Source organism: Arvicola amphibius, chromosome 10 (genome assembly GCF_903992535.2).
Source record: "Arvicola amphibius chromosome 10, mArvAmp1.2, whole genome shotgun sequence".
NCBI lineage: Eukaryota > Metazoa > Chordata > Mammalia > Rodentia > Cricetidae > Arvicola > Arvicola amphibius.
In genome coordinates, this window is record NC_052056.1 from 124,987,657 (window position 1) to 125,003,852 (window position 16,196).

The window sequence follows — 16,196 nt, forward strand, 5'->3', positions numbered from 1 at the left end:
CTTTGCACTTTGACGTCATTGCATTTGTTCTGAAGTAGCTTGGAGTTAATACAGGGTTACATGTTGAGAGGTAGAGCACTTACATCAGTAAGAACTGAGACATCCCTTTGGGAAGATAGGATTCTACTGTGTGTGTACAGTGGCTGGGGGAGTTGAGTACTAGGAAGAAGCAACCTGCCTCCTCTGATCTTGAAAGTTCTTTTCCCCTGTGCTTTTTCTTAGCAGGATTTGGTGATGGCATCAGTGAGGGACTGGGAATCCCGCAATGCTAGGGCACTGCAGGAAAGGGAGGCCCAGTTGCAGCTTGAGCAGGAGGAGGCAGAGCTTCTCACCTACACTCGCGAAGACGCCTACAGCATGGTAAACTAGCACTCAGCTCCATTCTCACCTGACTGCTGTTCTGACACTTTGAGGCCTTAACTGATAGTGACTTAATCCTCAGTGGATGGTATTTTCAGGATTTAAATAAAACACAGGTTTTTTTCATACTCTTTTAAAACACAGTTTTTAAATTTACAGTCATGCTTGAATATTGATGAAAATATGTGATTTGTGGCATATAGCATGAGGTAAAGGCTTTGTTATATTTTAAACTTGTTTATGTTCCATAGGAGTATGTCTATGAAGATCCTGATGGACAAACAGAAGTCATGCCGGTACATGACCCCTCTCCCTGAATGCCTGAGCAAAGGCCAACCTTCCCATAGCTTGGTAACTTACAGAACCTGCTTTCTCTATGCAGCTCTGGACACCACCCACTCCTCCTCAGGATGACAATGACATCTACATTGACTCGGTTATGTGTCTCATGTATGAGACCACACCCATCCCAGAAGCTAAGCTGCCTCCTGTTTATGTGAGGAAGGAGCGCAAGAGACACAAAACAGATCCTTCAGGTATGTACCTCTCTAAATGCTGGAACGGGAGGAGTGACCCAGCCATTGTCTTTTGTACCATGTTTCCGGCTCCTCCCATTTCAGGGGAGAAGCCTTGATGGTTACAGTTATTAGTACTACAAAACCACTAGAAGCTTAAGTGCCATAGCATATACCTGCCTTCCCAGCATGTGGGATGCTGATGGCAGAAGGATCATAAAAATTGATGGCCAGCCTGTGCTAAATAAAGAGTGAGACTGTTTTGAAGCCCCAAAACAGACAAATCGAGAAAGTGATTTTACATTAGCAGTTGTTTCCATTAGCCCCTCAGTCTACATGCCTCTTGTGTGTCTTCTTCCCTTTCTTCACTCCACTGGTGAGGAAATCTCTCAGTGTCCTGTTTTGCTGAACTCTGCCCCATTTAGCTGCAGGCAGGAAGAAGAAACAGCGGCATGGTGAGGCAGTTGTCCCGCCACGATCCTTGTTTGACCGGGCGACACCAGGCATGTTGAAAATCCGACGTGAAGGCAAGGAGCAAAAGAAGAACCTGCTACTAAAACAGCAGGCACCCTTTGCCAAGCCTCTGCCTACCTATGTCAAGTCCTCGGGGGAACCTGCCCAAGACAGTCCTGACTGGCTCATTGGTGAAGACTGGGCCCTGCTACAGGTAAATGGCTATGTTGTCCTTGGGATGAGCATTCCCATGGTTTGTTTGCTCCCCCACATTGGTGATTCATAGTGCTTTGTCATGTGTCTTTGGCATTTGAATGTACGTTGACCTATTTGCTCTGAAACCTTGTCCTCCAGGCTGTAAAGCAGTTACTTGAGCTGCCCTTGAACCTCACGATTGTGTCGCCTGCTCACACTCCTAACTGGGACCTTGTCAGTGATGTTGTCAACTCCTGCAGCCGAATCTACCGGTCGTCTAAGCAGTGCCGGAATCGTTATGAGAATGTCATCATTCCCAGAGAGGAAGGGAAGGTGAGCTTGTACCCCTTGGTCTTCCTGGGAAGAATTGGCCTCTTCAGTGGCCAGGTCTTGCTGTGTATTGCTGGGCAATGTAGTTGTCCTGTAGACTGTGGTGAAGTCAGCCTTCTTGATCAGTGAGGCCTACATCTACACAGTACCTGGCACGTAATGGACATTAGTAGAGAGTCAGTCACCTCACCCTTGATCATGTGGTGTTAGCATATGAACCAGGTGCCGGCCTCTGCTGTTGCTGCAGTATAGAAAACTGTGCCATTCAGGTTTCAGATGAGTAAGGGAAGAACTCTTCTTTGACTTGTTACCATCTCACTTAAAGAAGAGTCTGCTCATGCTTTCTGTGCTGCTTTTCATGTCTGTTTCTGGGTTAACTTTGAGCATTGAAAGTATTTATAGTATAGACAAACTCATTGTGGTTTTGATTTAAGAAGCCAGCTATGGTTTGCATCCTCAACCAAAATGAGTCGGTACTGCTGCTCAGGGACATGTAGGCCTCTACTTGGCTTTTCCTCATCTGCTTTGCATTTGTCTGTTCTATTTCTCCATTTGGCTCTCTTTACGCAGCGTTCTCCCCCCCCCCCCCCCCCCCGTCACTTGACAGCTAGTTTTTCTGTACAGTATCCCCAGGCCATGTCACACCAGCGTTTACAAATGTTCAGCCCTGATGCCGAGGCAGGTGTGCAGAGAACACTGCCTTTCTGAACACATCAGTATGTTCATTAGCATAGGAGCAACAGCAGTGTTAGCAAGATCTAGTCCTTATTTTGGTATAGTTTGTGAAAATGTCTTTGGTGTGAAGAGCCACATGTGCCCTCAGGATGAGGTCACCACACTCACCTCACTTCTGTGACCACTCTTTGAACCATCTCTTATCATTTCTAAAACACTCATTTCAGAAAAAAGCATTTGTTTGCTTTTTTTTTTTTCCCCATAAAAAAGCAAGCCTTCCTCATGATACCATTCTGTGGTACCTGCACCATAAAACTTCCTAAAGTTTCACATTCACTCTTTATGTTCTGGAAGCATTTAATAATTATAGCAGCCATTACCTTAATATTGAAAAAATAAAGCTAAAATATTTTCTTCTCTTATAGCTGATTTGTGAAGCTAATCCAAAGAAAAAGGCACAAAATATTTATAAGGTACGAGGAGGTGTTCTGAATGAGATGGAAAGCTTTCTGTAAGTGCCTGTGAACAGGAACACAGTGAGGTTCAGATTGAGCCCAGACTGTAGTAGCAGAAATACAGCACTTAGGGTTTTATCAAGTGCCTTTTATTCCTATGCATAGAGGCTTTGCTTCTTTATCTGAAGGAACCACACAAATGACTCACTGAGCCCCTCAGGGACATCAGAGCCTCCCTGTTGTTCACACCCTGTTGAGGCCTGTGACTTGGTGGCTAGATGCCAAGAAGCACATTGTCCTTAGCCCTGGAGCTGTTGTTCATAGCTAGAACCAACCAGGGCTTTGTTGTTGAACACATGTCTTTCCTGCCTTTGGCCTTGTCTTGCCTTCACTCTGGTGGTGGGTGTGACTCACTGGCTCTTAGTCTCCCTTCTCCCTGCCTCCCTTTCCTTAGTTTTGTTGTTGTTGTTGTTGTTGTTATATAGGAGAATGCTTACAGGGGGCAATGTTCAAGAAGCAGTTCCATGTAACCGTGCACATTCATTTTTTAGTTCTGACTTTCCTTGGCATTCTCTTCTGAACTTAAGGCATTCCTCCAGCAACAGATGTGTACATGTGTGTATTTGCCTAACTATATCATAACTATACTGGGTATACATTACTGACTGTGATAATAGGGTTGGTCAGGGTTTAGAGATACTGAGGGACAGAGGGAGTCCTGGGCTAGTTGGGGTTGTGAACTCTTGTCCCTGACCTCTGACCTTCCATGACTGTCTCTGGACTTTCTGTATCCGAGGGGGTTAAGATGTCTTGGTAATAAGTAGACAACTGTTGAATTGTGTTTGTCTATGGCATTTCTAAGCAGAAAGGATCACTAGGTACAAATGATGTCACAGCCCCAAGGAATGCAGTTTTAGACATCCCTGTTACCCTCACTGTCCAGTATGGGTAGAAGGTATCTATTGAATTACCACTGCCTCATTTGTCCAGGGTATTAGACTCAACACCCTGTTACCTGCTGTGTGTTAAATCCAGAGTGTGACCCTGAATATTTTGTGCAACCTTTCTTTCCTCAGTGAAGGGGAGGCTCAACTGAGCAAAGTTCTAAGAATTGGGGAGTATTGCCAGCTACCAGCAAATGATGGCTATTCGGTGTTGCAACTGTTGTCACTATGTTACCCCAAAAAGAAAGAAAGGGAATGGGACTTGGGTGCAGCTGCTGGATCTTAGCCACAGGCTTCTAATTCAGAAAATGTTGTTTCCAGAGTAGTTGTGTGTCAAGCTGATGGTCTAAACTTGAGCTTCTATCAATTTTGTTTCAGAGTAAGAACAACCGTCCACTCCGCACAAGCCAGATTTATGCCCAGGATGAGAATGCCACTCACACCCAGCTGTACACAAGCCACTTTGACCTGATGAAAATGACAGCTGGCAAGAGAAGCCCCCCAATCAAGCCTCTGTATGTTCCCTGGGCTTTCATCCTGTTACTGTGATTGCAGCAGCTGAGAAGCTAGTGCTCAAGACTTGTTCTTGACTATGTTGTCTTCTTGTTGGTAACCATTCTCTTGTTTTTGTGGCAGGCTTGGAATGAATCCCTTTCAGAAAAACCCTAAGCATGCCTCTGTGCTGGCAGAAAGGTACTTCTATGGAACGGACACAGTTTTTACCTTCGAAATGAGTTTGTGTAGTCACTTTAAGTTCAGTAGAACAATAGTGTAAGGCAGTATGATCTAAGCTTTGGCTATGATGGTGGTACATGCTCTGTACTTGAGAAACGTTGAGGTCTTTTGCCTTTGAGTGTGCCAGCCAGACAAGATACATGAGAGTCATGTTCTGCATTTGTAAGGAGCCATCATCTCCTTTTGCTTTTTGGCAGAGGCTTTGTTCTCTGGGATAGCAAATATGTTCCAAGGCTAAGAAAGTGATTGCAAAGAACTTTCTTCCTCAGGCTCTTCTGCCCTGCAGGTACAACTTTTGTTGGTTTATTTAGTTTAGAGGTGAGTGTACTTGGTTATTCAATAAATGAAAAGTAAATTAATTAGTGGTTGGATTGTGAAATGGGAAGATGGGAGAAAGTGAACATTCTCTTTGGAACTGAGCTCTGGCCTGGATACTGGCAGTGGGTTTGTTTGTTTGTATGTTCTCTGAGATGAACTCTTAGGAAGGAAATCTGATCAGGTGAAACAGCTACCTCTCTGTTTTCATCACTGCCCATGTGCACACGAGAGCCCGGCAGCACTGCTATGCTTCCTTTAGCAGTGCACCATATGACCTCATGGTTTCCCATCTCCTGGGGCTGGGCCACCATGTTGAAGCCCAGCCCTGCTTTGTTGTTTTTTGTCCTTTGTGTTTTTGCCGTAGGGATTGCCTTCAGAGGTGCCCTGTATTACTCATGTGTTATATGTACCTCTGCAGCAGTGCTTATTGATTGGGTGGAGTGTAATGAGTTAGTTAATCAAGCTAGTGTGTATTAGTAGGTCAAGGGCTGCCATGGCACACAGTGCATATGAAGGGTGCTGGCATGCCTTCCAGAGGTCTATGTAGCATGAAAGAGGGAGCAAAGGCTCTTCACAGATGGTTGTGTACAGGACATAAAGAAGGCTCTTTGGGGCTTGGGAAGAGTAATTTCAGTTGCCAGCATAGGGGGCATTCAGTCACCTCCCTGGGAAGGTGGGATGTGAGCTGGGCCTGGAGAGGAAGCTGAGGACAAGAGAATCAGAGCCATCAGACCTATATAGGTAAAAACAGACTGTACTGAAGGGCTAGATATGGGTATTAATGAGGTCACTCTGGCCTATCATGTAATTTATCTGGGTGATGATGACCTAGCTTCTGCTCTGGAGTGCTAGTAAAAGAATTGTCTATTTAGTGGGGATAGGAGGTGGAGTAGTGTTTGTCCAGGGTTGTGGTGTAGCTTTGGGCAGTCTCTAGGTTCTTTGGTAAGTTGTGGAAGACTTGTGGAGATATTTCTGAGCAGACCCAGAGAGTTCATGAAGTGCTGCCTGATAGTAAATTCTTGAAATTGCAGTAAATTCTTGAAATTGCAGAAAGCACTGAATGTCATGTATCCTGGTGGTTTTGTTTGTATTTGTTTTCTTTTTGAGACTAGGCCTTAACATAGGCTGGTCTTGAACTTTGTGGTAATCCTCTGGCCTCAGCCTCCAGAGTGATGAGAAGCCACTACCTCTGTGTATTGGTTTTTTTTTTTTTTTCTGTAGTAAAAACCTTTCACTTAAGCATTACTTGACTTCTTCTTGGTATCTACACATTTCCAACACTACACTTTTTTTACATTATTAAGTCAAGTCAGGTTTCATTTGGGCTTTTTGGTTTGTTGTTTGTTTTTGCTTTGTTTTTCAGAATAGGGTTTCTCTATGTAACAGCCCTAACTGTCCTGGAACTTTTTTGTAGACCAAGCTGGCCTCAAACTCAGAGATAACTTCCCGCCTCTGCTTCCCAGTGCTGGGATTAAAGGCGTGTGCTACCACACCAGGCTGTTTGTTTTTAACACAAACTTGAAATACAGTCAGTCTGGTAGCTGAGACTATGACAGAATGAGTAGTGTATATAAGTAGTGTATACAGTATAGACACCCTGCACCAAAACACAGCTCATTCCGTCCTGAGCTGGAATGAACGGGGCAGTGCCTGTTTTCATCAAACTATTCAGGACAATATGTAGTTTCAAACCAGTGACTTGTGAGACTAGAGATAGGACTCAGCAGCTGAGAGTTTGGTTTCTAGCACCCATGTCAGATGGTTCACAACCACCTGTTACTTCAGCTCCCTGGAATCTTCTGGCCTCCATAGACACCTGTATTCATGTGCATAGGCTCAGATACCTACACATAGTTAAAAAAAAATAAATCTTTTTAAAAAACAAAGGACAAAATACTAATGAATTGTTTCTAGAATTTTCCAAATAATATTTTTGATCATGGCTGATATATGTAACTGAAGCTGTAGATAAAAGAACTTTTTACCTTTCAGTGGAATCAACTATGACAAACCACTGCCTCCTATTCAAGTTGCATCTCTCCGTGCGGAACGAATTGCAAAAGAGAAAAAGGTATGGTGCCCTGGACTTTGGGTCCTCTCAGAAACTTGCTGCTGTGACATGCTGTCACCCCGGGCTGGGTCCAGCTCCTTTAGTAGCTTCTCTTTCTATCTGACCCATCTAGGCTTTGGCTGATCAGCAGAAGGCACAGCAGCCACCTGTGACACAGCCACCCCCTCCGCAGCAACAGCAACAGCAGCAGCAGCAACAGCAGCAGCAGCAGCAGCAACAGCAGCAGCAGCAACAGCAGCAGCAGCAGCAGCCCCCACCACCTCCACAGCAGCCACCACCACCACTGCCACAGCCACAAGCAACAGGCAGCCAGCCACCAGCGGGACAGCCTGCTGTCCAGCCCCAGGTCCAGGCCCAGCCCCAGCCCCAGCCTGTGCAGGCACAGTCAAAGGGGCAACCCACAATGACAACTGTGGGAAGTGCTGCTGTACTGGTGAGAGCCTCTAAGCCCACAGTCTCTAGACCACCCCCTGCGAGAACACACGGTGCTCCCTGGGGGAGCCTGTGTCTTTATTGACTGTGCCAATCCTCCAAGGCTTGTGAACGAGCCTCACTGGGTTGGGAGGGTAAAGCCACTCTTTGGTACTAAGGAGAACCTGGGTTCTAAAGTTGGGTGTAGTTGCATATACTTTTAATCCAAGCTTAAGGGGGATCAAAACAGGAAGATCTTGAGTATAAATCTAGCCTGAGCAGTAAAAGTGTGACTCAAAAATAAGATGCTGGATTCTGTAGAATAAGAATGATGAGCTTGCTCCCTTCATTCATTGCAAGTGTACATTGCAAGTGTAGCATAAAAAGATGCTCCACCTATGCCCACTCATGTTCTCAGGCCATAAGTACACAAATATCCAAAGGAAATTCAGAGTTATGACCCTGAAGGACATACCCATTGACATCTATACTTTAGTTCATTTTCTGTGATGCTTATTACACAGACATTGAAACCACATTGAAGAGAACAGACTCTGTGCTAATGGATAACACTTGAGGCTATCAGCCAGGTGTAAAAGTGTTTGTGTGATATGTGCAAGTGCACATGAATGCTGGTTTGGATGGTTTTCTCAGGAGCCATCCACTTTGGTTTTTGAGATGATCCTTCACCCAGGGCTTGCAGAGTTGGCTAAGTAGGCCGGCTGTTGGACCACAGGGATCCTTGTGTCCTGTGTACACTTTACCAGTACAATGATTATAGGCATACACACTACTTCTGGGTTTTTATATGGGTGCTAGGAGTCAAATTTAGATTTTCATACATGCAAAGCAAGCACCTTACCAAGATCTTCTCAGACTCTGAATCATTACATTGAACTGTGGTGTTTTTTTTTTTTTTTTTTTTTTTTTTAAATGTGGTTGGGGATCATTCTTTCTTCACTGAGATGATACATTTACTAAGTCTGTATGGTGTGGGAACATTGACAGGAAGACTGATAAGCAGTATCTCCTGTCCACTGAAGTTCATGTTCCTATGTAGAATAGAGTAATGACCACAGGAAGAGCTTGGACAGTGGTTAGTTGGCAAGAAGACTTTTTTTAATGGATTTTTAAAAGGTATTTATTTAATTAATTTATTAAGTATGCAGTGGTTTGCCTGCCTGCATGCCTGCAGGCCAGAAGAGGGCACCAGATCTCATTTCTCATCATGTGGTTGCTGGGAATTGAACTCAGGACCTTTGGAAGAGCAGGCACTGCTCTTAACCACTGAGCCATCTCTCCAGCCCGGCAAGAAGATTCTTGCTGAAGAGGTGGCATTTGAAAGTTGAAGCCTGAATGACAGGAAGGCATTCATGAGAAGGATAGACGCAGCCGGCACAGAGGCTTGCATGTGGTTAATGTAGTGGTGGTGGGCACAGCATGGAGGTGGTGCATGGGGTGAGGGGCAGCATGGGAAGGGGAAGGCAACCTTCTAATAGCCCAGGTGCTGAGGAGCAGGCTAGAGTCTGAAGCTCAGGAATTTGCATTGACTGATGGTAATTGCTTTTGCAGAGTTTGTGCAGCATAAGGCCTGACCTGAAGTTAACCTGAATTTTATATTTTCAATAGGCAGGAACCATTAAGACATCAGTCACTGGAACAAGCATCCCAACAGGTGAGGAGGGTGCAGAGGGCTTGGAAATGGAGCTCAGTGTTTCTCCTCTGGCCTCACCTACATCCTCCTCTTTAGGCACTGTGAGTGGAAACGTGATTGTGAACACAATAGCGGGTGTTCCCGCTGCTACCTTCCAGTCCATTAACAAGCGTTTGGCATCACCTGTGGCTCCTGGAACTTTGACTGTGAGTTGTTCCATGTTCAGAGAGCTTTTACTATGACTTATATTTTGGAAAGATTATTTGCTTTTTGAATGTTCCACAGATGAAAAAAAAATGACTGGTCTAGTTTGAATTTTATAAAAGTAGCTGATCATTTAGGGAATCCTCAGGTGTTAAGAAACTGTCCTCTTTTGTATTATTAGGGAAGAGCGATTTTCCTTATAGGACAAGTTTTCAGAGAGGGAGAGGTGCTATATGAAGAAACAGCAGTCAGTCCCTTTGACCTGGGTGCCCCTTAACTGTGCCTCAGTGTACTAGTGGGAAGCGGAGATGAGGTGATTACCTTGGTAGAGTGCTGTGCTGGAGTGTGGAGCACAGTGCCATGTAAAGGCAGCAAGCAAGCTGGCTGCCCGGAGTGAAGGCAGCTGGGCAGGAGAAAGAGCCATCACAAGCATAAAGGTAGAGAGAGGTTGGCTTGGGGAAGATGATCCCTTAGGAGGAAAGGAAATGCCCTCTGTGGCATAACACAGAAAATGTGATCAGAAGCTTGCTTTCTTTCTTTCTTTCTTTCTTTCTTTCTTTCTTTCTTTCTTTCTTTCTTTCTTTCTCTCTCTCTCTCTCTCTCTCTCTCTCTCTCTCTCTCTCTTTCTTTCTTTCTCTCTCTCTCTCTCTTTCTCTCTTCCTTTCTCTCTCTTTCTTTCTCTCTATTTCTTTCTTTCTTTCTCTCTCTTTCTTTCTTTCCTTTTCTTTCTTTCTTTCTTTCTTTCTTTCTTTCTTTCTTTCTCTCTCTCTCTTTCTCTCTCTCTCTCTCTCTCTCTCTCTCTCTCTCTCTCTCTCTCTCTCTCTTTCTTTCTTTCTTTCTTTCTTTCTTTCTTGTGTGTGTGTAGTTTTTCGAGACAAGGCTTCTCTGTGGGTTTGGAGCCTGTCCTGGAACTGGCTCTTGTAGACCAGGCTGGCCTTGAACTCACAGAGATCTGACTGCCTCTGCCTCCCGGGTGCTGGATTAAAGGTGTGCGCCAACACTGCCCGGCGATCAGAAGGTTTCTGATGTCAGCCCCTTGCTTTCCTTTCATAGCTCACAGTCAGAATAAAACACATTGTATTAGAATTCATATTCTGATACCCAGAGGCAGCCTGTCTCCTGTATAAGAAGTGATATTTCAAAGCTCTTATGCTGGGGTTTAGAGAATATCTTTTCTACGAAGATGTGGTTTCTCTGATAAGCTGTAGGTAGACACACAAATGGATGGAGTTGGAGAGGGTACAGAACTACATAGATATACATACTTGTCTGTAACCAGTGGGTTTGTTGAACATGCCAAGGGAAGCTAGGAGGGATTGGAATGGACTGGCCTCACCAGGTGGCGCCAGAACAGTTGAGGCGCCATACAGAACAGTTGAACAGTTTAACAGTTGAGGGTTAAACTTGTTGCATGATTCACTCCTGTCTCTTTTCTTTTCTTTTCTTTTCTTTTCTTTTCTTTTCTTTTCTTTTCTTCCCTCTCTCCCTTGCCTCCGGAGTGCCAGGATTAAAGGAATGTACCACCATGCCTAGCTGAATTCACACTTCCTTGGCTTGGCAGCTACACCAAGTACTATGATAACATTCCTGTGTTACCTTTCTAGACATCCGGAGGTTCTGCTTCTGCTCAGGTGGTCCATACCCAGCAACGAGCAGTTGGTTCCCCAGCTACTGCCACCACTGACCTGGTGTCCATGACAACAACTCAGGGTGTTCGGGCAGTCACTTCCGTGACAGCCTCAGCTGTGGTCACTACCAACCTGACTCCAGTGCAGACCCCAACCCGGTCTTTAGTGACCCAAGTGTCCCAAGGTGAGAGGCTTGGTATTTCCCTGAGCTAGTATCTGCTATTAGAGCTTCAGCTTGCAGGTATTATCCAGGATAGCTGAGGATGCCATGGTCTAACAAGTCAACCTCTTTATAGCCACAGGAGTTCAGCTACCTGGAAAAACCATCACTCCTGCTGCCCACTTCCAGCTTCTTAGGCAGCAACAGCAACAGCAGCAACAGCAGCAGCAACAACAGCAACAACAGCAGCAGCAGACATCCCAGGTTCAAGTTCCACAGCTCCAGGGCCAGTCCCAGTCTCCTGCACAGATCAAAGCTGTGGGCAAGCTGGCACCGGTGAGCATATCCTTCACCATAACATCACAGGCATATCTATCTGACTTGTCTGCAGTTCAGAGCCTGTTTTACAAAAATCTATCATCGTCTTTAGGTAGAGAGCCTGCTTTTTTGTATTTAACGCAACTTTCCATCTAGTAAGTGTGAATCATTCTTCTAAGAAGCATTAGGAAACCTTAGTTTCCTGCCAGCAGTTACATCTCCAAGCATTGTGTTACCACAGCTCATTTTCCAGAGAACTAAAAAGCTTGGATGTACCTTTCTTGGAGGGTAGTGTGAAGATAATCCCTCAGTGCTACTCCCTTCTGGAGTAGCTAGGTCAAAGTATGCTTTTCTTTACTGCTTGTTTGAAAGTTGATGTTCCTCATTTTGCCAGTCTGTTGTCTTGCTGTCTTTGGTGCTAGTGTGTTTACTTTAGAAGGGAATTGTTATGTCCTTGCAAAAAATGCAGCATCAAAAGAACCAGAAAAACAGATGCAATGTGAACAGACTGATTGCTGGGTCTGACATTGTGAGCTGCTGATCAGAGGCTTGACTCACTAGAGCTGAGGTGAGGCCGCCTCTGTGAGGCTTGGGAAGGACCCAGAGATGAATCAGTTGTCCCGTGTTTCTTTTGTGACAGTGCCTGTCAGTATTCTGTTGGGACCTCCAGAGTGTGTTTTGTTCTGCTTGAGAAGTGGTGGTATGATACCTCAGATGAAAACTACCTAGCTCTCTGTGGTTCCTACACATGCCTTAAATCATTTGAAATGCCACAAATTATGACATTCATTTCCTCATTCAGAGATTATGTTTTAGGGCTCCAAAGCCCCCCAAGGATGTGGCTGCTGAATTATACAGCCCCTTTTCTTCCAGTAAACCAGAGTAATTGTTCTCACTACTCTAAGGCCAGCAGGGAAAAATTGACTGATAGCTCTGACTCCAACATTGAGATTGCTCTAGTCAGCATTTCTCACCCAGCCCAGCTGCCAGGAGTCCTGCTCACCTTCTTGTTCCTTTTTTTTTTTTTTTAACCCACATTCTCCTAATTCAGTTTTAAAGCCATTGTCATTTCTGATATATCCCGAGATATCTGATAGTTATGAACAGCTCATACATTTGTGGGAAGGGGGTGGGGTGTCTTTTTTGTTTTTGTTTTTTGAACTAGTGTCTTGATAACTTCTGTTTTTGAATCAGGTAATATCACGTAACTGATATTGGCCTTGAACACCTGGTCCTTCCCCCTTTACTTCCATTGTGCTATTAATTGTAAACTTGAGTAATCATGCCCAACTCATTATCTTATCTTCACAAGGTTTATTGCCAAGTTATTACTATTGATGGAGTGTAGTTACAAAGTCATTATTCTTTATTTAAACTGACTCATGAGAGATAAGAACCTGGAAAACTTGTGATCTGTCAAGAGTTGCTGTCCCAACTTCCATGAAGTGCTGATTTTTTTTTTCTTTCTTTTCTTTTTTTTCTCTTACTTTTTTTCTTTCTTTCTTTTTTTTTTTTTTTTTTTTTTTTTTTTTTTTTTTTTTTTTTTTTTTTTTTTTTTTTTTTTTTTTTTTTTTTGAGACAGGGTTTCTCTGTAGCTTTTGGAGCCTGTCCTGGAACTAGCTCTTGTAGACCAGGCTGGCTTCAAACTCACAGAGATCCACCTGCCTCTGCCTCCTGAGTGCTGGGATTAAAGGCGTGCACCACCACCGCTCGGTGAAGTGCTGATTTTCATTCAGTATGCAGTTGGTTGTGGGGATGGTTTACATTCTGTACATGAATTCTTAGAGATGGAGGGGGGCTTATGGTTGGTGCATGCGGAAAACATAACCTTATTTGGGTTTCAGGAACATATCATCAAGATGCAGAAACAGAAGATGCAGCTGCCACCACAGCCCCCACCACCGCAGGCCCAGCAAGGTCCCCCACAGCAGCCAGCACAAGTGCAAGTGCAGACACCACAGCCCCCACAGCAGCAACAGAGTCCTCAGCTTACCACAGTCACAGCCCCACGGCCTGGAGCTTTGCTCACAGGCACCACTGTGGCCAACCTCCAGGTGGCCCGGCTTGTAAGTTCCAGTTTATATATTTATTGTCCAAAAATACCATCTTTGCATTTACCGAAAGTTTTTTTGGGTTTGTTTTTTAATTTGTGGCAGGGAGTGCACATTCCATAGCATGTGTAGTGAGGTTGAACAACTTTGTAGAGTTGGTGGTCTTCCATTGTTACATAGTTACAGAAATTAAACTCCGATTTCTAGGCTTGTACAACAAGCACCTTTACCTGCATTTCAGCCAGGCTTTTGTTGCGTGCTCAGGATCATGTTAGGTCTTGTGGCAGACTTAGATTTGAAGCAGAAGATTTGGTCCTTACAGAGGATGATTAGATATTAGACTTTTGGCAAGTTGTGCTAACACTACTTATAGAACCAGCAAAGTGTCACCAGGCCTGTTAGGGACTGAATGGTTGGGGATAACAGAAGGTGAATAGTGAGGGGTAGGTACAGCTTACTGACTGTCCTCTTCTTTGCAGAGGAAGGGTAGGGGCAATGTCAGTATGGCTAGGACACAGAACAGTTGGTGTTGCCGGCACCCCAGGTTCCATGGCCAGCTAAATAGTGACCACTTGGTAACAGGGAGAGCCTTTGAGGGTTTGAAGGAAGGAACATAGCAAGATAGTGATATCTGAGGATATGCACACAATGTGGTCACTGTGCTGTGGATCTTCTGTGTCACAACAGCCAGCGATGAGTGCCTGTTGGAGGCTTGCCCACCAGTGCTTCCCAAGGAGCTCTGTACCAGTTTCCTGGTGTTTTGTATTATGAGCTATCTTTAGCAAGTGAAGGAACTGTGGCACATGGGCTAATTACCTGCTCAGATATTTTACTTGGCAACTGTAGCTTGTGCTAGGACTGGGGTCCCAGGTACTTGAGCTCTGCTCTGTGTATAGGTCTTAGTGAGAGGCCCCCTCCACCAAAGAGGGAGTCTGGGGGTAACTTATTTAAAAAAACAAAACAAAACAAAAAAAACCCAAGCCTGTTGTGACTGTGTTTACAAACTGAGTCAGGAGAGTGGTAACAGCTAGTAGATAGGAGCTTAATGGGCTGTTGCAGAGTAGATTGTAATTAGGCCACAAACCTTACATGCTAGTTAATACAATAGTACTTGTCTCCTACAGAAATAGTGGGGCTGTTTACAAAGCTTTTGTCAGTGGTAATGAGATCAAATGACTAAATGTTCACTAAATGGACCTAAAAGGTGGGCTAGCAACTGGATTCGTGACTTGTATTTATCGTGGCGGGAAGTTGTGGCAGTGTGAAAAAGAGGAGACAGGTGACACTGCCTCTGTGCTCAGGAAGCAGAGGCCAGGGCCAGTGCTTGTTAGACTTTGCTGCTCCTTTAGCCTGTACAGTCTGGGCTCCCCGTTCACATTCAGGTGGGTCTTCCCCTCTGCTCTACAGCCTCCTTACATACTTTCCCAGAGAGTTGTCTCCTGGGGAGTTCTAAATCCAGTCAGGTTGACAATGAAGGTTGACCTTTCATCAGGCAACTTGGAGAGTGCCAGTTGTAAAGGGAAGAGGCAACAAAACCTGGTGACTCATTCTACTGTTGCATTTTTGCACTGATAGAACAGATGCTTAGCAGGCTGAATGTCAGTTTCAATCCCACGTCTGTGGGCACGTTAGGACTGTGGGTAGCTTTTCCTTTCTAGGTTTCTTTTTATTTATATGTGTTTTTGGTAATTGACTCATTTTCATTTGCCTTTTGTAAAATGTAATTTAGGGAGAAGAATGCTTGTGGAAAATTGTAGAATTGGGTTGCCTTGTTTGTGTCTTCAGATAGGCGGTCATGGCAGTGATCTTGGAGAGAAGGGTGTGGTGGAAGAGTGATGTGGGGGAGAGTAAGTGGCACAGGATGAGGAACAGAAATGAGTGTTTGAAATCTTAGGAACACCAGAACATGGCAGTGGGGCAGACAAGCACAAAAGTCTTGTACAGATTCTGTCTGTATGTGTCTGTTAGTGACAAGCAAAAGTCCTGGGAGATTGTCCTTTAGTGTCACTGCCCCCTTTCCTCTATCTGTGTAATTCTCTTGGCCTCTGGTCATGAAAATATTTTTTAAAAAGTAGGAAAGAAAAGGACACACAATGTCTGAATTTCTCTGGATTCTCCTGTTATTTTCACTGTTTAGACCCGGGTCCCTACTTCTCAGCTGCAGGCACAAGGGCAGATGCAAACTCAGACACCCCAGCCTGCTCAGGTGGCCTTGGCAAAGCCTCCAGTGGTATCTGTCCCAGCAGCTGTGGTCTCCTCGCCGGGGGTCACGACCCTGCCTATGAACGTTGCAGGGATCAGCGTGGCAATTGGACAGCCACAAAAAACAGCAGGTACCTTCCTGCAGCTTCTTCTTGCTGTATGCCTTTCCCAGGTGGCCATGCGGGTACACAGGGAGCCTTTTCTGTTGGAGATGGTCACTGCCTTGCTCTGTCTTAATACCTGCTTTACACATTTAGTTCTAGGGCTTAGTGTAAATTCTCTTAGGTTTCCAAAAGCGAAGTTTTGGCTCTCAGTTTAACTATTAACATTCTGACATTTCCCTTGTTTGTCATTTATGAAATAGAAACTGGCAGTGGTGGTGCACACCTTTAATCCCAGCACTTGGGAGGCAGAGTTAGGCAAATCTGAGTTCAAAGACAGCTAGGGTTACACAGAGAAACTGCCTCAAAAGAAAAAAATAACAAAACACCACACTGTTTAATTTGCCTTAGTACAA

The 16,196-nt window shown here is 44.7% G+C and overlaps 1 protein-coding gene across 12 annotated transcripts in view; it reads left to right on the plus strand.

Annotated features, from left to right (window-relative positions):
• Nucleotides 1-16,196, plus strand: part of Ep400 (E1A binding protein p400) — a 94,099-nt gene that overhangs the window by 75,129 nt on the left and 2,774 nt on the right. For 6 of the 12 annotated variants that reach the window (XM_038345781.1, XM_038345780.1, XM_038345789.1 and 3 more), the window contains 15 exons: nt 223-360; nt 612-656; nt 743-896; nt 1,301-1,542; nt 1,683-1,856; nt 4,306-4,442; nt 4,564-4,620; nt 6,973-7,051; nt 7,164-7,484; nt 9,092-9,137; nt 9,213-9,322; nt 10,925-11,132; nt 11,245-11,444; nt 13,271-13,492; nt 15,615-15,810. In XM_038345781.1, coding sequence (XP_038201709.1) covers nt 223-360; nt 612-656; nt 743-896; nt 1,301-1,542; nt 1,683-1,856; nt 4,306-4,442; nt 4,564-4,620; nt 6,973-7,051; nt 7,164-7,484; nt 9,092-9,137; nt 9,213-9,322; nt 10,925-11,132; nt 11,245-11,444; nt 13,271-13,492; nt 15,615-15,810 — 2,329 coding nt within the window. The remainder of the gene's footprint in view (nt 1-222; nt 361-611; nt 657-742; nt 897-1,300; nt 1,543-1,682; nt 1,857-4,305; nt 4,443-4,563; nt 4,621-6,972; nt 7,052-7,163; nt 7,485-9,091; nt 9,138-9,212; nt 9,323-10,924; nt 11,133-11,244; nt 11,445-13,270; nt 13,493-15,614; nt 15,811-16,196) is intronic. The other 6 variants (XM_038345782.1, XM_038345792.1, XM_038345790.1 and 3 more) reach the window with 3 other exon arrangements.